This window comes from Apium graveolens, chromosome 4 (genome assembly GCF_009905375.1).
Source record: "Apium graveolens cultivar Ventura chromosome 4, ASM990537v1, whole genome shotgun sequence".
Lineage (NCBI taxonomy): Eukaryota > Viridiplantae > Streptophyta > Magnoliopsida > Apiales > Apiaceae > Apium > Apium graveolens.
Window position 1 is genome coordinate 309509213 of NC_133650.1, and position 22468 is coordinate 309531680.

At 32.6% G+C, this 22468-nt stretch overlaps 3 protein-coding genes and 1 long non-coding RNA gene across 9 annotated transcripts; 3 read left to right on the forward strand and 1 right to left on the reverse strand.

The window, feature by feature from the left end:
- Window positions 1-6651: 6651 nt before the first annotated feature.
- LOC141721693 (sodium transporter HKT1-like) lies at window positions 6652-11210 on the forward strand. The gene is made up of 3 exons (XM_074524742.1): window positions 6652-8070; window positions 10588-10800; window positions 10967-11210. Exons 1-3 carry the CDS (start codon window positions 6725-6727, stop codon window positions 11163-11165), a joined length of 1758 nt encoding a protein of 585 aa, XP_074380843.1. The 5' UTR covers window positions 6652-6724; the 3' UTR covers window positions 11166-11210.
- Window positions 11211-13462: 2252 nt separating this feature from the next.
- Window positions 13463-16186, forward strand: LOC141717317 (uncharacterized). The gene is made up of 2 exons (XM_074519402.1): window positions 13463-13514; window positions 14109-16186. The coding sequence occupies exon 2, from the start codon at window positions 14115-14117 to the stop codon at window positions 15825-15827; it is 1713 nt and encodes a 570-aa protein (XP_074375503.1). The 5' UTR covers window positions 13463-13514; window positions 14109-14114; the 3' UTR covers window positions 15828-16186.
- Window positions 16187-17178: 992 nt separating this feature from the next.
- On the forward strand, window positions 17179-18556 carry LOC141721696 (uncharacterized). The gene is made up of 2 exons (XR_012574825.1): window positions 17179-17293; window positions 18111-18556. It is a non-coding gene; the product is annotated as an uncharacterized LOC141721696 (long non-coding RNA).
- Window positions 17894-22091, reverse strand: LOC141721695 (putative E3 ubiquitin-protein ligase XERICO). 6 transcript variants are annotated; one of them, XR_012574824.1, is made up of 5 exons: window positions 22006-22091; window positions 20518-20576; window positions 19212-19745; window positions 18873-18940; window positions 17894-18413 (listed from the first exon to the last, which is right to left on the reverse strand). XR_012574824.1 is itself a non-coding variant. In XM_074524743.1 (3 exons), exon 3 carries the CDS (start codon window positions 19729-19731, stop codon window positions 19273-19275), a length of 459 nt encoding a protein of 152 aa, XP_074380844.1. In that variant the 5' UTR covers window positions 19732-19745; window positions 20518-20576; window positions 22006-22090; the 3' UTR covers window positions 19003-19272. The 6 variants fall into 6 exon arrangements, 3 of the variants coding, with proteins under 3 accessions (XP_074380844.1, XP_074380846.1, XP_074380845.1); XR_012574822.1 differs by having other exon boundaries at window positions 17894-18420; XR_012574823.1 differs by having other exon boundaries at window positions 17894-18425.
- Window positions 22092-22468: the final 377 nt, after the last annotated feature.

Consider the following 22468-nt stretch of genomic DNA (forward strand, 5'->3'; position numbering starts at 1 on the left):
TTCTTAACATTTCTCTGTAAACTTAGTTGTTCATTTTGTAAGCAGCTGTGAGCTTTTTGCACACAGAGTTCTCTCGATATATAATATATTTCTCTGGTGGATACATTCAAATCCACCAGAAAGTTTTTAAAGACTCTTGTTTTTAATTACTTGTGTTTTGATTCATTTCAAGTGATTATTCCGCATTCTGTTAATCAACTCACACCGATATATATATTTGAGTTAGAACAAGTTTTATTCAAGAAAAAGTTTCAAGAATTTCATTCAACTTCCCTTCTGTAATTCTTGTTATATTGTTAAGGGACTAACAACTATTATGCCACCTCCAAGAATGAAGACATTGAGAGGAAGGCCTAAAAGGCAGAGAAGGAGAGAAGGTTGGGAAGGATCAGTTAACATGGGTGGGAATAGTAAGTTAAGCAAGCTAAGTAGACAAGGCAGGGTGATGCGCTGCAGTAATTATAAGAAATCGGGACATAACATCACCAAATGCCCTGAAGAAACTCAGAGGACCCCTTCAACAAAGAAACAGAGAGGGAAAAAGAAGAAGAAAACTCAAGAAGAAGAAGAAATTGCAAGTGAGATGGAGAGGCATGACATTGAAAAAGAAACAGGGGAAGATGAGCTTATGGAGGAGGCAATGAGAAATGAGGAAATGTTTTCAAGTCAAAAACATAACACACCAAGGAGAAGCCAGAGGTTTGCACAGTCCACTCAAAGCACACTTGAAGATGCTACTCCAAGCACTCAAGTCAACCGGCTTATTTTTGTAAGATCTTAAAGCTTTCTATCAAGTTTTGTAATTTCTTATCCCATTACTAATGTTTACTATCTTATTTAGCAAAATTAAAGCAGTTTCCAACCGAGAAGTTGAAGATCATAAATGGATATTCATCAATTAACACAATAGTATAACACAATTTATATTTAATAAACCTTAATTTAGCGAAATTGAGATAGTTTCGAACCGAGAAAACGCATTTCGACATGTAAACAAGTTATATACACGAACATATACACACCGAGACATAGAGAGAGAGAGAAAGAGAAATGTAGTTTCGAACCGAAACCGAAAAAATGCAACATGTAAACAAGTGATACACACAATTGACAAACATGTTACCTATACACGAGAGAGAGAGCAAAGAGAGAGGGAGAGAGAGAGGGAGGGAGGGAGAAGTAGTTTCGAACCGAAAAAACGCAACACGTAATCAAGTGATACACATATATATTACATATACACGAGAGAGAGAGAGAAAGAGAGAGAGAGAGAGAGACTTACTTTGAGATGAGAAGAGAGAATCACAACTAGAGCACTTGGAAGCTCGGCTCTGTTTTATAGTTTTAAGAAAGTATGCTTCGCGCCTTCGCCCATCTTTCAAACCTTTTTTAAAACAATTTCGTAGGAAGGGGGAATGGGGGATAGATATAAAAAAATGAAAAAGAAAATATAATCGAATGTCTTTTTTTTATTTATGTTATTTCCCCAAGTAAACTCTAACTCTATCCTTTTTGGCAACTGTTTTTATTTTATTTTTTAATTAAATGTTATTCCCTCTCTATTCTCATTCATTTTTTTACTAATTAATAATCAGTTTATAATATTAAAAATTTTGTAATGAAAAATTCATTTTATGTTATCTTATTATTATTATATTTTACTCCGTTATAAGAAAAAACTATAATTACTATCTAACTTTTGTATAGTTTATGAATATATAAAATAGCTATAATTATTCTATTTGTTAATTAAAAAATTTGAGAAAATGAAAAAAAAAGGAATTTGACAAATATACCAACTTTTGGATATTTATTTGCAACTCTACTATCTTACTTAAAATCTTGCAAATTTACTATCTTTTTAAACATACAAACAATTAAATTGCAAAACTAATATTTTCATTTTCCCATTCCTTTTTTTTTAACTTCACTTCCTCTCTCTCTCTCTCCTCCTCTCCTTCCCCCTATCTTTCTCATTCTCCCCCTATCTATATATTTCTTCACACATTTGGAACAGAAATTTTGAGTCGTCGGACTTCCGAAGAAGCCGCAGTTGTTGGCGCAGAGACGTTGACCTTCCGGTGATTGAAATTCGTGTTCTTCAGCCATGATTATACAAATTGAAACGAGGAGAATGATTTGAATTAGAATTAAATTAAACAAAATAAGATTAGATGTTGTTGTTATTCATGTATCTATATACAAAGAAGGGGGTAATATATAGATACAAGAGGGGATTGAAAAATATGTCGTAGCAGATGGAGGTGGAGAAATGGATGCAACGGGTGATGATGGGGAGTGGTGGTGGTTGGAGGTGGAGAAATGGATGCAACGTTGTAGTTGTGGGAAAATCGGAACTTGTTAAATAATTTGTGGGATATTGTTCAAAGTCTTCTATTCTGATTCTGATATGTAACTTTTTAGCCAATAAATTTTGCATGCACATAAATTTAAGCTTGTATATGAATTTTAAAACATTCCGCTGTAACTCTTTAAGAAAAGGAAATGAAGGTTAGAAGATGCACTTCTATGTCCCAGGAAATTGTTCTAAACGAGGAGGATCTATTAACATTAATCATGTTGCATGTCCTTCATCGGAAACTCATTCCTCTAAGCGTGTTTCAAAAAAATGGCACTCTTTTGATCACCACTCCTCACTTCACCAGTCTCATCCCTAATATACATGATCTATCACAATTGCAATGGCCTTCTATTGTGTTCTTCTAAGCGCACGTTAGTGTAACTGTTGTGTTGGTTCTTACAAAATAACACCGGAAGGGGGGTTTGGATTCTGCGGCGCCTCCAATATGAAAGTAAGAACTCGATTTGAGGAAGATGAAAATAAATAGGAATTTAAGATGACTGTGTATGCATATGAGTGTAACAAAGAGATTAACCCCAAAATCTCTTCTCCTTGAACTATTTATAGCACAAATGTAGTGTTTAGGAGTTGGTACCTTTGAATCGTAGTCGTTGATTATACCGTTCATCCATCACGCGGCCACCTTGTTCTCCTTGAGGATGATTCTCAGCATCCTTTATACTTTCTGAAATGAAACTGGTGCCGTTGGGGTTATTAAATTTTAAGTGTTTTAATCTTTTATTAATGCTAGAGGCTCCAAATATTATTATAAAAAAATTTCAAAAATATTTTTTATAAATGATAACTTTCTTTATAATAATAGAGGATCCCGCGCACGAATTACAATTCGACATTCATCGTGCCTGTAACTATTTTGAAACCATATTCGAGTTACCTAGCATCCTTAGTATTATGCCTCTTCTGTAGTTTATTGGTAGTTATGTTTGATAATTTGTATTGGACTTTTATTGGGCTTGTGGGGTGGGTTGAGTTTGTCTTTTGGGCTTACATTTTGCCCCTTCCCCATTTTGTAACTTCCTTATTATTTCAATAGTCTGTGCTTTTCATGAAAAAATTTGATCCGAGTTGGTAGAAATTAACTTATTGTTTTACTTACATTTATTTACCTTTGTTCACAACTGATCCCCCTTTATAACCGAGGCTCTTTGAAATTTAAATCACAATAGCATTACATAATATTCCCTCCGTCCCCCTCAATTCTTTACATTGGGGGACGGGGACTCGTCACGCACTTTAATGCTCTTATTAAATGTAGTTGCATAAAGTTTTTTCAAATTTTTTTTCTTATAAATAAAAATATAATATTCAAACTTTTATACCAAAGAAGAAAATTTTAAAAATAAATTACGGAAGTATACTTTACAGTTGTCTTAAAATACGTGTCAAACATTTGAAAACACAGTAAAGAAATGAGGGGACGGAGGTAGTAATAACTTGCGATTGCATTTTTGACACGTACAAAGTATTACAAAAACTTAATAACCTTCTAATAAGGGCACATCAAACTCAAATTAGCACAAATTGAAATCTAAATTCCATTTATTTGAGGGAGTGACACGTGAATTGACATTATGTAATCTTAATTCCACTCTTTGATTGAATTGCAAGTTCATGAACCATGGCATCTTGCAATTTTGTATACATATAAAAATACAAAAAATAAGTGTAATAAACAATGGTGAATAATGTACACGGCTCCGACGCGGTAGAGATTAAAATACCCAAGAATTAAAAACAAATCTAATTTAGCCCATGACTTGGTTCTCAAATTTGAATAATTAACTAAATAATCACTATATTATCATATATTATCATATATTATCATACGACACACTTTTCTATGGAGTCCACTATACATACACATATCTTTTACAAGTAATATATAACATAAAATATTGCAAAATTATTATTTTACGAATCGAATTATGTAAATATCAATATTTTAATGATAATCTTACAAATCTCATATATTTTACAAGTAAAATATTGCAAAATCTATTGTTGTGCGGAATATACTTAGTTTACAGAATATTTTTATTTATGTTGCAGAACATAAAATGTTTGGTAATATTCTCATATGTATGAGATTTGCAAAAATCTATTAAAATAGTAATATTTGTAAAATATGCTTCATAAAATGAAAAATTTTAGAAAAATTTATTTGTAGAAAAAATATGGACTCCAGGACTCTCATGAAACGAAGGACTCCGTAGTACTTAACTATTAAAAACAAATCTAGTTTAGCCAATGACTTGGTTCTCAAATTCGGATAATTAACTAAATTAATCACTAAATTATTTTATTCCAATTATTATCACTATAAAATGACATTATTTGATTGAGTGAATAATTTTGTATAATAAAATGATATTAAGGTTGAACAATTGGTCCGTACAATTGACCACTTGGTTGCATTATTGATATATTCACATGCGATGTTATAATTCTGGCCCCCGGCCATGTTATTTAGTTTGGCCCCGTATTTAGCTACCCTCATAAGTGTTCTTATTATTGGGTGAGATTGGTATAAATACCTAGAACTTGAATTCTTTGTTTTTTGAGTTATTTGCAAAATGCATCCCCGTGGTTTGGCCAAAATGCATTTTTTTACCTATACTTTAGATAACTATACTTTGCATCCTCTTACTATTTCGGCGCGACAAATTGCACCCTTTTCGTTAAATATGTTAGAATTCTGAGGGGCATTTTAGGAAATTAAAATATTTAGATATAATTAGATCATTATTTAAGTTTTTTGACCCTCTAAATGATACTTTTCGAAAAAAATTAAAGAACGGAAGTTGTAAAGAATAAAAAGATCTTCTCGAAATAAAAAGGTTCAAAATTGAAATATTTTTTTTATAATTGTTTTTAATAAATTCAATAAGTATATATTTTATTTTATTTTGGCTTCGTAAATTTTTTGATAATTTTGAATGTTATTGTTTTGAAAAGATTTTTTCGTTCTCTGTAATTTTCGTTCTTTAAATTTTTTCGAAAAGTATCATTTAGAGGGTCAAAAAACTTAAATAATGATCTAATTATAATTAAATATTTTAATTTCCTAAAATGCCCCTGAGAATTTTAACAAATTTAACGAAAAGGGTGCAATTTGTCGCGCCGAAATAGTAAGGGGATGCAAAGTGCAGTTATCTAAAGTATAGGTAAAAAAATGCATTTTGACCAAAATACGGGGATGCATTTTGCAAATAACTCTTGTTTTTTTTTGTTTTTTAGAGAAGCCGCAGTCGCTACCTTCGAGTGTGTATTGGGTAAATCTCACGGGTTCACGTAATAACTTACAAACGAAATAATGTAAACCGTATTTAATAACTAAATTCTGACTCACGAGACATAAATCTAAATTTTCCTCACATGGCTATTATTCGATTAAAAAGACCAAATATTTGTGATTAATAAAAATTATGAAATTAAAAGGATGATTTATATTATATTTCATTTCGGTTATTATGATTTAGTATAGATGGGAAAACATCATATAAAATTTGAGATTTTTTTTAAATTTTAATTTTGGTAGTCGAAGCATTTTTTCCATTTTACTTATGCACGGAAAATAATTGAAGTTCTGTTATATATATGTTATACCATTGTGAATTATATAAAATTTGTAAATACATTAATAAAATTAGTGTATAAATCATGCTCTATGTGAGCACAATAGTCAAGTTTATGATCACTATTTAATTTAAATTTAAATATTTGAACTCATTTCGATCTCGACTAAATTTATAATTTTGATAATTTAAATAAATTTTTTTATTTTAATTGGCGCTACATTGATTTTGTTCATAGTGCACACTTTTAACCAACTTAAAGAGTAAAAAGACAAGTAAAAAAGATAAGTAACCAAAATATCAATATTTTGGGAAAAAAATTCAAATTATATTTGAGTCCCCCACCACTTTTTTTAAGGAAAAAGAGTTTTTTTTACTCATTTGCCTTATATGTTTTACTCGGGTGAGCGAGAATTGAACCTAGAACCTGAACCTGGACGACAAGAGATAAGTATTAAGCACTTAGTTATCTCGTTCCGTTCAAATGAAAAAAAGTTAAAATCAGAACTCTACCAAAATAAGTCTTTACCAAACAGACAAACGTGGAGCTCAATCATTGGCCAGCGAAGTCACTAAACTGGCAAATTAGAGTCTCACCTGCAGCCGACCATGTAGCTAAGGTTACTAATCTCTGTCTCATTCTTTAGCTAATTAAGTTGATTAACATTAATCTAATTTCACCCACATTCATAAATCTCTCTAGTGTATATATAGTGCCACATTTGCATTGCCAAACAAGCCTTGTTCAAACACAAACACATACACAATGAACCAAATGTTTGCCAGTAACTTTTTCAAGATGAGCAACTGTAAAAAATTGCTGGTAAATATTTACAGTTGTTCATGCATGAGAATGACAAGTTTTCTCAGATCAACATGGTTTCTTACCATGTATTTTTACCGCTACATCTTCCTCCAAATGAACGCATTTTTCACCGAATTGACTTATTTCGTCTCGGTTTCGTGGATCGGATTTTTCCTGCTTAAATTTGTTAAACCGAAAAGTAACGGTACGAGCAATTTCGATTTTTTCTTCACCTCCGTGTCCGCTATCACTGTGTCGAGTATGTCAGTGGTGGAAATGGAGGCTTTCTCGAATGCACAATTAATTGTCATGACAATCTTGATGCTAATCGGATCCGAGGTCTTCACTTCGATGATCGGCCTTCATTTACGATGGATTCTCAAACTCGAACAAGACTTGTCGAATTTATCCACTTATACTCTGAAGAACATTGTTGCAGCTGCATTTGATACCACATCATCAATTTCAGATTCTTCGATTAATGTTCATCCGCTAGATGAAATCGATATCGGTGTTATAGTCCCTGCAGAAGCTGCAGCACACGATGAAGAGGATCAATTCTATCCGTCGAATGAATCTGCATCTAATCAAAGAAATGGTGACAGCAATTACACTGCTGATTTTTTCACCAGTAACACTATCTTACCTCTGCAATCTTCGTCGTCCTCGTCCAGATACTTAAAGTACAAGTCGATAAAATTTCTCGGGTTCGTAGTGCTGGGATACTTACTAGTACTTCATCTACTAGGAGTATTTTTAGTTGGTATATATTTCAGCATTTACACAAGTGCTAAAAAAGTTCTCGAAAGAAAAAACCTCAGAGAATCAACATTCGTGGTCTTCACAACAGTTTCGACATTTGCAAGCTGTGGATTCGTGCCAACAAACGAAAACATGGTGGTCTTCGCAAAGAACTCCGGGCTTCTATGGATTCTGATCCCTCAAGCTCTGTTAGGAAACACTCTATTTCCATCTTTCTTGAGGCTTACTATATGGTTGCTTGGAAGGTACATTAAAAAAGACGAAGCAAAATATTTACTCGAAAAAAATCGAGAAATCGGGTACTTGCATTTGCTCCCGGGGCCTCATTCTTGGCTTCTGGTGTTCACAGTTTTAGGGTTTGTAGTAGTGCAGTGGATATTTCTTGGTGTAATGGAGTGGCATAATGATGGAGTAACAGGACTGAATGTTTATCAGAAGTTGGTGGGGTTTTTGTTCCAGGCTGTGAATGCAAGGCATACTGGTGAAACTGTGCTTGATATTGCTACCATTGCCCCTGCAATCTTGGTTTTGTTCGTGGTTATGATGTAAGTTTACTACTAATCTCATGCACAAATTCATGATTTAGGACTAAATATCGGATTTTTATCTCACTTCGTAAGTAGGTCCTAGAAAATTGATCTTGCATAAAAATAAGTAAGTCTTATCTAAATACCAATCTTAAACTTTGCGTTCTCATGCACTTGCATTACATGCATTTATTATGTTATATATAGCTAAACTTATTTCTTATCGTTCTAGATTCTGGTTCTGGATATGTTTCTGGGTGATTCGGAGATTTGTCGGAACATAGACACATTTTTTCATAAAAACTTAATATTATAGTTTCAGTTTCAGGTTATGAATTCGATTCTTGCTGCACGTATTCTAACAAGGTGATAAAAGCTTTTAAAAAAGTGATGAAATCTTTTTAAATGTGCAAAAAAGTTTGAGCAATGTATATTAAAATGGGAAGTATGATTTGAGTCAATTATGGCTAGATCCTTCCCATGTTGTCACACTAGTAATCTTGGAACATGGGGTATGACACTTTTTATGGCTTACCCATACCAACAAATTAATGTACAGGGTGGAAACTGAGAGAACAGTTCTTGTTATGGTCTTTAAGAAAAGATAAATACATGCATATACCAAACCTTGTAGTCCAATTAAAACTCTTAATTAGCAAGAATAATAACTTTTGAGTTAACATGTTACAGTTAAATCTCTTTAAAGTAATAGGATTGAAATCGAGAAAAAAATATTACTTTAAAGATTTTATTATTTTATGGGAAGTAAAAATATACAGTGTCTGTTATGTTGGGACCGGAAAAAATATTATTTTAATGAGGTTATTAGGTTCATGTAATTAACAAGTTAGGTGAAAAAAAATGATTAATTTCATAATAAGAGAATGAATAAGTTGTTTTCACCCAAGACCCCAATCAAAAATATAATTAAAAAATAAATAAATATAAATCATGTAGATAAATATAAATAGTATATACAAATATATTCATGAGTAATGGGTTACTCCCTCCGTCCCTAAAAACGTTTCTCATTTGTATTGGACACGTTTACCAATGCACACGTTTGATTGTTAATATCTTTAAATTTGTATTAGTATTAAATATAAAAATTTCACTGTATTAAAGTACTGATAAATACGAATCAAACGAGATCACTCATTACTATGTTTGATATTATAGATTAGACGTAAATTAGTAGTCAATCGTTTAACATTAACAGTACCGAAAGTCAAATTAGGAAACGTTTAACGAGACGGAGAGAGTAACATGTATATGACCGTATGCAGGCACTTACCTAGGACGGTAGGCCTAATATTCAACTACTCACCCAATCAAATTCATATTAAACATTTTAATGTATTTTTAATATTACTACGTGTCTTAATTCTTGAACACTTAAGAGAATTGTAGCTTTTCGTATGTGTAAATAAGTCATACTTGCATCAATCATGCACTAGAATTTGACATTATTTTAGTAGTAATAATGCATATTTAGATAAGAGTAATTATACTTGAAGACTCCTCTAAGTAAGTCCTTGCTTGCAAATTGCAATAATAATTGCAAATTGCTGGCTAGTGGTGGTAGTGTCATATCTAGTCACTTCTAAGCATGTGTCACGTTAATCAATTTACACATTGAATATTTCAAACACGAAATTCATACCAAACTTAGAATTAATCACTTGAGATATCTAATCGAGATATCTAATACTCCCTCCATCCTTACCAAATATTTATATTTAAATTGAGGACGAAGTTTAAAAAAAATAATAAAATAGTGAAGAAAAGCTAAAATAATAAAATAGTGAAGAAAAGTTAAAAAAATGAGTAAAATAGTGACCGATTAATATTATATGTATAAATTAGGTATAGTGGAGAGAAGTAGAAAGAATACCCAAAATACACCACTTTCCAGCTTCAACTGCCCAAAATACCCACCGAGCGGGAAAAGTGCCAAAAATACCCACGAAATATGCATTTTAAAGATGCGTATTCTGATTTTCAAAAAGTTTACAAAGAATACGCATGTCTGACATGCGTATTCTTTGTAAAATTTTTGAAAATCAGAATACGCAAGTTGATAATGCGTATTTCGTCGGTATTTTGGGCACTTTTCCCGCCGGTGGGTATTTTGAGCAAATCTCCCCAAATTGTGGGTATTTTGATCACTCACCCTCGTACTGGATGTAGTTATTTTAAAATTTATAAAATTTTGTTATTTTTGAAAATTTTTGAAATGTAAACCATTAGAAAGGACATCTCAAAAAGGAAAGTATAAACAAATGGGGGACAGAGGGAATAATAATATATTGGTAATACGAGATATTTAATATTAGTGTTAATTATAATAAAATTTATAATTTAAAAATAATCCATAACGATAAATCGTATAAATTGGTTAAATACTTTTTAAAAATGAATGAAAAACTTATCATCAATTTTCTGAAAAATCGGACAATTTTTAGAACACTGAATTTAGGTTAATAAATTGATTATAGTATTGTTTTTTATATTTTTAATTTGGTTGTTGAGCAGGTACCTTCCTCCCTACACTACATTCATGCCAAGAGTAGAAGAAGATGAAGAATTAAAAAAGAAGAGAAAAGAAGTGATAAAAGATAACATAATATTCTCACAACTTACTTATTTGGCCATTTTTGTATTCCTAATTTGTATATGTGAGAGGAAGAACATGAAGGAAGATCCAGTAAATTTCAGTGTTCTCAACATTGTGACAGAGGTCATAAGGTAACAATAGTCTATCCGTATTCTCACGTGTTCTCGTGTTAAAATGTTAATTTTTCGAATTTTTTGAAGTTCGTAACTAATATTCGTAAGGTATTAAGATAAGATTCAACTGGATCTTATATTATATCGGAGAACGGAAGTTGATGAGTTTAATGAATTTGTGCAGTGCGTACGGGAACGTGGGATTTACGACGGGATATAGCTGCGATCGACGGTTAAAAACCGAAGATTTTTGCGAGAATAAATGGTACGGATTTTCCGGAAAATGGAGTAACCAGGGAAAATTGGTTCTCATTTTTGTGATGATTTTTGGTAGGCTTAAGAAGTTTAGTATGAACGGTGGTAGAGCTTGGAAGCTCTTGTAAATAACAAATTTTTTTTTTTGCCAAATTTAAAGCAGATTTCATTAATGACTTAAAAACTATTCAATCGGGACAAACCCCCAACTGATCATGCAACCAGGTTGAAAAACAAATAGATCTAAATAATTAGCCATTTTGTTTCCGGATTGCTTAACAAACTAAATACAAATATTCTGAAAATTAAAAAAACTGAAAATAACAAATTAACAATACGAAATCATAATATTCTGCAGGCCAGCAGCTCAAGGTCATATGTGAAATTGTAACAGTTTACAACTGTTGTAGATTTGTAATTCAAAATCAAAGAATTTTAGTGAAATTCTTTTGGTTTATGTGAATTTAAAATTTTCATTTTTTATTTTAGATCTGCAACATGTATTGTGCCGAAACAAATAGATTAGTAGAGGATGTTGTAACAAAATACTTATTTTTGAGCTTTAAATATTCAAAATATCCATTTAAAACGTATATGGGAGATGCGTATTAAATATTCATTTTTCCAAAATTTAACAAAGAACGCGCATATTATAAATGGGTAATGTTTTTCAACAATAAAATGAGCACGTATGTGGGTCTATACATGTCGTTTATTAAATTTGAAAATTTTAAATATACATATTTTTGATACATGTATAACGGGTATTTTGGACGGTGTTTAGTGTCTTTAGACTTTTTGAACAGTGGGATCAAAAAATGAGGTATTTTTATCGATTTGTCGAGAATATTGAATTTAAATATTCCCTTCGTACTAATTTATTTGTCTTTTTTGACTTTTTTAATCGTAGATAACCCGTAACCGCTATCTTTCGGGTCACACTGGATAAATCCTACGGGTTCACTCAATAGCCTGCAAATCACGTGACGATCAAATTGACCCAAATTTGACCGAAAATTTCACATAGTGAATTATCGAAAATATTTATAAAAATTATATAATTTGAAAGGATGTTTAATATATTTTAATATGTATTTTCAGTTTTTTAAAATAAAGAAAGAATAAGTTTTTATTTACAATCAAAATTTAGTTGATTTGACAATCAAAAATCAAACAAAGCAGATAAATTGAGATGAATTAACTATTCATTTTGTTCTGGTTCTCTTATTCACTTTACTGCATTTGTTTCTTCTCTGCTTGAATTTTTGTCATACATAACGTTTGTACTTAATTTTAGAGAAACGTTATAAATTTTGTAATAAATGGGTTTTAATATCTGAACTCTTTTCAAATTAATAATCAAAAAATAAATTATGAGTTAAAGTTTACTCAACTTTAATGTGTCGGACTTGAACCCTTCACTTTTTCTGCAATAGTTTTCATCTAAAATCATTTATTGATATCTTAGGTGGTTAAAAATTTATCATTTATCGTCCCATGTCCTGGTTTCGATACTCGGTCATCCCGAAAATTTATAAGAACATAGACTAATTTATAAGGTTATAAGTTATATTTATCATAAAAAAATCATTTCATTTGTGGTATTGATCAGGACAATGCTATAATACCCAAAATCCGTCTGTGATGATATTTAAAGATTTTTAATTTGCGGGTGCATATTAAAACATGATCCGTACATTTTATAAAAATTACCAGTTTGATAGACATTTGAGAATAATTTTGTATAAATTTCCGCTTATGTTCTCATTTTATGTTTTTGTATAAATTTATCGTATACTCCCTCTACCCATTAAGTTCTATACATTATAAAACTATACTCCCTCCGTCCCAATATATGTTTCCTCTTTTAACTTTCGGTACTGTTCACGGTAAGCGATTGACTACTAATTTACGTCTAATCTATAATATCAAACATAACAATGACCGATCTCGTTGGATTCGTATTGAAATTTTTATATTTAATACTAATACAAATTTAAAGATATTAACAATCAAAAGTGTGCATTGACAAACGTGTCCAACACAAATAGGAAACGTTTTTAGGGACGGAGGGAGTACTTTATAAAAATCTCGAAATACGTGTAAATAGTAAACTAGACGGAGGGAGTAAGAGACAAATTGTATCTAACATTTTTAAAAATGGCACATTAAACAATCTGAATTATTCATAATCTTACTAAAATTTTGGCATGACATGATTTCATTCAGCACTCTTGTCATCTTCTGCATGGCAGCTTGTTTGATAACTAAGTATATTAAGCAAATCTGTCTAGTCAAAACAAAACATAAACTGTCCACGTCACATAAAGAACTAAAATCTTACATCAACAAAGCGCCACGTATGCACCAAAAAAGGATCTCTATAGTTGTACTATTAGCCCCTTCTCATCACTTCACTTGTGATCTAATCCCCCTCATTACTGTTGCTGCATTACTCTTTCTAATGCTCATTTCAGGTACCTTAATCCATTCATGATTTATTTATTTTAATATCTCGGTTGAATTGTGATTTTTAGCACCGTAAAGGGTGATTTGTTTCGGGTTTTATAATACAGTAATGATATTTTGTACTAACGTGGTGATTTATTTCGGGTTTTATAATACTGTAACGATAATTTGTACTAGCGTGACCGGTGATTTGTATGGTGTTTATTGAGTTTATAACATGACCCTTTATCAAAAGATGTTGCTATGTAAGTGATCCTTAACTGTATATTGCATTGCAACCATAATATGTACTAAAGTGACTGGTAATTTGTTTCGGGTTTTATAATGCTGAAGTGACTGGGGATTTGTTTCGGGTTTTATAATATTGTAACGATAATTTATACTAACGTGGCTGGTGATTTGTTTCGGGTTTTCTAATACTGTAACGATAATTTGTACTAATGTGACTGGTGATTTATATAGGGTTTGTAGAGTTCGTTACGTGAGCCCATATGTTAATAAAGATTTTGCTAAGTGATCCTTAAATATATATTTACCGATTTTTTTTTAAATTATGGGATTGATTTTTGATTATGTGATTATGTTGTGATGATAAATCATAGGTTAAAATGTACGGAAGATCTTCATTGTATAGGACCGGAAGTTTCCGGGTGGAGAATGTTGGACAGAATGTTCTAGCTTTATTTGGGAACCTTTGTTTCAGTCTGTTTGTTCTTGGTGTTTTGATTTTCACTATAATTGCTACAACTTACGAGCCCGAAGATCCGTTGTTTAATCCCTCTAGGAAAATAACGAAGTTTCTGACATCTGAATCGAATGCAACGTTTACTAAGGATAGTACTAATGTCAGGACTGGTGAGGATTTTATGGCCTCACATCAGCCTGCATTTGCGAATTTTATTAATGTTAGTGATGTTGATTTAGGGGATATAAGAGTGGATTCGAATGGTAATGATTTGGGTGAGTTTGATTGTAACGAGGCGATGGAGAAGCCGATAGATTGTAGGGATCCGGAAGTTTTTCATCTGTTGATGACTGCAGCTATAGAGCGTTTTAAGGATATACATTTTTATAGGTTTGGGAAGGCAGTTCGTGGTTGGAATGATAGTTCTTGTCATATGGCTTGGAGGTTTAGGCCTAATGAAGGGAAGGTTACTGGATTTTATAAGGATTATCGGGAGTTTGTGATTCAGAGGTCGGAGAATTGTACGTTGAGTGTGGTGGGGATTGGAGAGTATCATTCAGGAGGGAACGCGAGGAAGAGGAAGAAGAATCAGAGAGATGGTTTTGAGAAGAAAGGTGTAGGGGGGGAACAGCAGGGTAGTGTTGTTCCTGTTTTTGGGGAAAGTGTAAACGATACACTTCCGGTTGTTGAATCTGAGGAATCGTTTAGGCGTGGGAAGTACTTGTTTTACTCTGGGGGTGGAGATAGATGCAAGAGTATGGATCATTATCTGTGGAGTTTCATGTGTGCATTAGGTGAGGCTCAATATTTGAAAAGGACATTGGTGATGGATTTGAGTCTTTGTTTGTCTTCTATTTACACTGCCTCGGGTCTCGATGAAGAAGGGAGAGATTTCAGATTTTACTTTGATTTTGAGCACCTCAAAGAATCAGCTTCTGTGTTAGACCAGACTCAGTTTTGGGAGGACTGGAACATATGGCACCAGAGAAATAGATTAGGACTCTACCTTGTAGAGGATTATAGGGTCAAGCCGGAAAAGTTAGCTCGTGTGAAGGATACGTTAGTCATGAGGAAGTTTGGCTCGGTGGAGCCAGATAATTACTGGTACAGGGTATGTGAAGGGGACACAGAATCTGTCATCCAACGGCCTTGGCATTTGATATGGAAATCTAAACGGTTGATGGATATAGTATCAACCATTGCGACAAAGCTGAAATGGGATTTTGACTCTGTTCATGTTGTTAGAGGGGAGAAAGCAAGAGACAGGGATCGTTGGCCTAATCTTGCATCAGATACCTCTCCTGAAGCTCTCTTATCGACCTTGCAGGACAGAATTGAAGACGGGAGGAACTTGTACATTGCAACAGATGAACCAGACACAACCTTCTTTGATCCTCTAAAAGACAAGTACACTACTCATTTTCTTGATGACTACAGAGATCTTTGGGATGAAAACAGCGAGTGGTATTCTGAGACAACCAAACTCAACAATGGTGTTCCTGTTGAATTTGACGGTTATATGAGGGCCTCTGTCGATACAGAAATTTTCTTGAGAGGCAAAAAGCAGATTGAGACTTTCAATGATCTTACCAAGGACTGCAAGGATGGTGTCCATACCTGCAGTTCGGCCAGTTGATGACTAAATTCAAGGTGCACTTATAATGGCACTCTTCCTGTATTGTGTTCTTCTTCAGAACCCTCTAATCTTAAATAGTGACAAGAAATCTGAATGCATTTGCACAAGTATTAAGCCTACATAATCGCAATGTTCTATTTCTTGGCGTTCTTTGTTGTCATACAACGTTTCTGTGTTATACAGGCGATAATGGTTTTCTGCGATATTCCATGACTAATCTGTTAAAAGTTTCACGACAGATCGTCCGAGAGTTGCCTGTGCAGGCCTGCTTAGTAGATGCATTGTCAGTTACTTAATTGCTTCAGTGTCTGAGTGTTCTGAACTGTAAAAATCTTCCTTGCTACTTTAGAAGAAAAAAATTCCCAGGCTCTTAGTCTGCACTCTGCAGCAGTAGTGCAGCAAAGCAAAATTTGTAGTGGTTCCCAGAAGAAGTAAAAATGAACCAAAGGAACATGTTAGGCTAAAGTTACCTGTATCTCAGATAAATCCAACATCTCATGTTATATTTGTGACCTATCGTACACAAGATTATCAAAAATATAAACCTCACTTGTCATCCGGAATAGAGCAATGCTACATAACCACAATTTTGAGAATTTACCAAAAATACTAACTTTTCTAAGTTTTTTTGTGATTTTACAATTTTCTGATTTTTTTTGTAAAAATACGGAAACAACCAAAATCAACCAATAGTAACCAGATATGCAACTAGTTAAATAAAATTTTTTTTGGTTGATTTGAGATTGCATGTAGTTGCAAAAACTCGTCAAAAGTTGCATGCAGTTGATTGGAGTTGCCAAAAAATCGTATTTTTGCAAATTTTTATGAAAAATAGTATTTTTGCAAATTAAAAAGTATTTTTGCAATTTTTTTTAAAAAATGACAGTATTTTTGCAAAAATGTTTTAGACTTGGGTATTTTTCAAAAAAACCCCAAAAAATTTCTCAAAATCTTTCCAAAATGACATGTGTCATCTTTTAATTAGTGAGACTCATATTAATACAAGAGAAATCCATTTCATTTATGAGTGAATATCCAATAGGACGTTGACAATTCATCATTCGGTTCTGGTAATAGTTTTTGGAACTTTAACATTTCTCTTCAGAAAAAAGAATATTTCATCAATTAAAAATTAAAATAGAAAATAATATTTCATGAATGATTGTATTGATAGACCTATCTATTATGTATTCGCATTTTGTAAATCAGATGTACTATATATGGAGAGATACAGATTTATAATCCTATAATTATTGGTCTGAGGTGCAGGATTAATTATAACCTCTAAATTTTAACTGCAATCAGTAAAAACAGGAAGTAATTGATTTTGTCATAAATGTAAATGCTAAATAAAGCATTTTTGTAACAAAAAATAATTTGTTTCTCTCCTCTCCCCTGCCATTCATCAATTAAAGGAGTTTTTTTTACCTTAACATTGTAAAAACCCTGAAAACTACAAGCCTCAGGTAATCCTTTGTTCTTCATGTTGCAGTCTAATCCTGATTTTTTTTGTTTACATGTTGATTTATTTCGGAAAGCTAAGCAAAGATTTGAATTCATGACCTCGAGAGGGGTCTTGCCACTGGGCTATCAATGAATATTCGAATCATGAATTGAGACCTTTGTCTAGAAATTATTCATGGAGAATTCTGTTAATAAAGTGATCTAATTCTCATTGATCATCTAAAAAATTTTAGTGGTTTTTTATTAATCCGTTGATATAATAGTTTTTTCCTATCAATACGCGGGGACGGCCTTAGTTGAAATCAGTTTAGATCGGTTGTACATGATATGCAGACTGCATAATAATACTTTTATTCATAGAGAATTTGAAATTTTTGGGTCACTACGATATTGGGGAACCTAGGCGCAAGATTTGTTTGCCTATAGCTCGTGCAGTTCATTTTCACCGGATACATTTTCTGAATTTGCAGGTTTTTTTGATTTGTTTAATATAATGTTCTTGCCTGTCATATAGTTTAATTTCTTGTGATACATCTGTTAAGAATGTTTTTGGATCTAATTTTAAAGATTGGTTTTGTTCTGGGAACAACACATACAAATGTAACAAAAGCCAATCATCCCATACAAAATGCAAGGGAAAATTTCAATCTCATGCATCTGTAGTTTCGAAAACATTGTTGAGTAACCGGCTCATCTAAAACCTTAAGGTCTTAGATGAAGTCCGAAGGCCACGATAGGATCATATATTTAACAAACATGTTCAAATACTTTCGAAATATGGCTTTACATCAGACTAAATTACTGTATTGTCTGGTGAAGTTCTCAGAAGCTTACAGGTATCGACAACAATGGGGGAACCGAAAGTAGAAGAAGCACGGCAATCTGATATACCAAAACCAAAGATGGTGCTGTCACAGCTAAATGTACCACAGAAGAACACATTCAACTCTTCACAACCTACATCACCTGTAACGAAAGCCGCGGGCGTTAAGTACAACTGCTTGTGCTCTCCAACCACTCATGCTGGATCTTTCAGATGTCGACATCACAGGAACAGTATGTCGCGTAGTAGCAAGTCCGTTGGCTCCAAACTTAATGAGCTTGCTGGTAACACTTGACATTCTGCAGTCTGCACTATTAGTAAATTTGAGAAATTTTATATACTATGCACTCTGAGTATGTCTGTATTGAACACTATAGTTTCATTTCGTTCTGGAGTAGTACCAGAACAAGACTGATGTATAAAAATCGTAAATTTTCTCCTTTGTGGGATCTCAGTTTTAACTATATTTTACGCTTGCTACACACTGTTACTATAGTTGTCGTCTTGAAGATTTGTGCATTTTACGCGATGGTGCTCACACTGTTACTTATCTGAAGACCTATTTGAACTGAAAAACCTATCCTCTAATTACATATCATATTCAATTTCCGTTGTAATAACTTTTTAGCACGAGAAAAAACTAAATGAGTCAAAAGCAAACTGGATGAAACCATGTTAGTAGTATCTGCATTTACACAGACGCGATCTGAAATGAAATCTGGATATTCGAGGATAGAGAATAGATTGAAATATCATACCCGGTCTTCTTCACATATCTTCATTGTGGAGTATGTTCTGCTTTCAGTTTGTCTGTTTAAGAAATCTCCTGCAGTAGAAAGTTTAGTTCATCTGTTTAAGAACCCTTTGCAATAGAATGTTAGAAATAAATTATAGCAAAGTGATCCTCATCATTATTAAGCTCAATAAAGGTTCTTAGGCCACATCCATATAACTATTGAAACCTTACAATCATTTGTACATATATAACTTTGTTTCTCGCAAGCTTCAAATCCTGACGAGAACAATTAAGAGACAAAAATATGCCATATCCAACATATAAGACTCTATACCCAACTAAACTACACAATATAACTCACTCAAGGGGCATTTCAACGGAACTGCTCACAATGGGCAAGTATCTTCCTCATCCTCTATTGCTCACATTGGGCAAGTATCTTCCTCATCCTCTGCGGGAATCATGTGCTTCCTGCAATTCGGGCAGGTGACGTTCCTATATTTCAACCACTTGTCTAGGCAACTTTTATGAAAAACATGGCCACAGGATAAGTGGTTTATCACTGCCTCTGGTTTGAATTCTGTCAAGCAAACCGAGCATTCATGCTCGAGCTGCTTATGACTGCAAAGTGAGTCATAATTGACAGCTGGAATCCGGCTACGGAATTCTTCAATGGAGGTCCCAAAGCAGATCTCACGACTTCCAGAAAAGTTAGTGGGGCTCACAGTAGAATATTCTTCCCATGACACGACTTGGATGCCTATAGCATGAAGGATATGCCACACTATTTCCTTCAATGTAGAGATTGATTTGACTGTGTTTATCAGGATTATGCATAACATTCCAGCATCGATTGGAGTTGGGTAAGGTGAAAAACCCATAATTGATTTGAAACCTACGTATAAGATATGATGGCGTTAGTTATCTTTCATATTTAATAAAGACCGAGGTAACAGAATAAAATACCACAAGTACAAAAAAAAATTAAAAAGGCTAAAAGGTACATTTCTATGAAATCCATGAACTACACTGGTTTCGGAACTTTCTGTATTTCCTAATCCCGAACTAAAAGATAGGAGTTCCAAGCATCCCCGACTAATTTTTTAAGTCCATGTGTAGTCTAGCAGATGAAAGGGATGGATTGGTCATAACCTAAGTTGACTTTCAAGAAATAAAGATGTCAGATTCTCCTAATTTGTCATTAAACTTGAAATAGACTACTCAAATTTTTGAGATTTTAAAATGTATTTGCATGTCAAGAGATGAAAATTTTAAATGAATTGTATCTGAATGTGCCAGTGAAGGTCAAAACAACTTTTTAGTAAAGAATACGAAAATAACGTCTTTTTAAAAAAAAATAATTGGACAATTAGGACAATTGGGATACACATTGATTTTTACATTTTAGACATACGTTTACAAAGGGAAAATCTTATACGAGTGGGAAACCCAATTTGTAAATGTGTATCCCAGTCGTTAAAATTGGCCACCACATCCGAAAATTGTTTATTTTTTATCATCTTTTCTCTGCATGTCAATTTCAAGTTTATAGTTCTCTAACTCAAATGTAATTCTGCCAGAACCATTGGCATCACAACTGTATATTACCTATGAAACTAAGTTTTACGAACAACATAATAAAAAACAACAATTAAAATATAAGCTACCTTAATGACGATCCAGAGTTGTTGATATATACTGAGACTGAAAAATGACCACTGGTTTTCTGCAAAGAAATCATAAACATCAGTCTAAAACATACATGAGAACAAATTGCTAACACCCTACATGTAACAATGCAATTCTGGACAAAATCGTATAAGTAACAAACTTGCAAATTGTTTCTCAAATTTAAAATTTTCAACTTAGAACTAATCTCTTAGTAATTGGTCAGATTGGCAGAAGCAGCAGTTTAAGCAATTCAGAGGCTCAAGTTAGTACTTTAGTATAGTACTAAGACGTAGAAGCAGATACAACAAGAATCCCTCATAAAATAATATAAAAAATCGGCAAAATAAAGTGTTAAATCTAATTGGATTTTTTAGTTCTTGTCACAACCCTTGTCATCTTCCTCTCTAATCTACGGTGTTCACAAGGCAGACAGGAACGAAAAGATCTGTAGATGGCATAGTGGCAAGAGCCCCTCATTCTCCATTCTTGTCATGAGGACGAATCGTTGAATCCTCACTCAACACTTACTGCCTCTCCTCCCCTAACACTGAAAAACTAATCTTCCACAAAAAAAAAACTCGAAACCTTTTAAAAAGCCACTAAAACAACCTTTGAAACATCTATGAAGCCTTTCAAGTCCAATTTGAAAACAGCTTCAAGAAACACAATTTTACAATAAACCAGAAATTGTGCAATCAATTCATGCCATAATCCACACAAGAAAAACATGACAGAACCCAAAACAGATTTAACACAAGTACATTCAAGAAAAAGAACAAACATTTCAAATCATCGAATCATTCTCCATTCTTGTGACTTCGTCATTAGTACGAATCATCGAATCCTCACTTAACACTTACTGCCTCTCCTCCCCTAATACTAAAAAACTAAATATTCCACAAAACACAACCTTTAAACATTTAAAAAGCCTTCAACTCCACTTAGAAAACAGCTTCAAGAAATACAATTTTACAATAAACCAGAAATTTTAACAACCTTTAAACCATCTAAAAAGCCATACAAACAACCTTTGAAACATCTATAAAGCCTTTCAAATTCAATTTGAGAACAGCTTCAAGAAAGCAATTTTACAATAAACCAAATATTGTGCAATCAATTCATGCCATAATCCACAAGAAAAACATGACAGAACCCAAAACAGATTTAACACAAGTACATCCAAAAAAATGAACAAACATTTCAAAACTAACACAAGTACATACATAAAGTACATAACCAAAAGACAAGAACTTTAATGAACTAACACACAATTCATTACCTAAAAACATCAAACACACACAAATTGAACATAAAACCAAAAGGGTATCCAAGATCTAATGAAAAGAACAATCTTGACACTAAAGAACATCAAAAACAGTCAAATTAATTTCTCTAAATAGGAAAAAAGAACCTAAAAATAATAAAAATCAAGAATTTCAAATATTAGTGCAAAAGAGCATGATAAAAAAGAGAAAAGTACTTACAGGGTAAGCTTATGCAGAAAAAATGTAAAAGTGACTGAAATATCTATGTAAAGGTACAAAAATAATAAAATATATAGATATATAAAAAGATTTTTTTTTAAAAAAAAAATAGATAAATAGCATAGGATACTAAAGTAGGGAAAGATGAGACAATGCATAATGGATTGATAATGATGTTCTTAATTTACTGTCTATATAAAATATCCTCATAGATTAACTGAGATAGAGGTATTTTTTGTAGGGGTCCTGATCTCATTATATCGATCGATTTTTGGTACTTGATTAATGTTACCGATATAAATTTTTTAAATTTTAGATTTTTTGTATTGACGAAAATTTAGTACTTCACATGTCCCATTAAATTTTTTACATCAAATTTTGACATGTTTTTCAATATTCATTTAAAGTATAACTCTATTATATTTTTTTTAATTTCTTTTTCTGTATAAAAGTTTCATTCCAT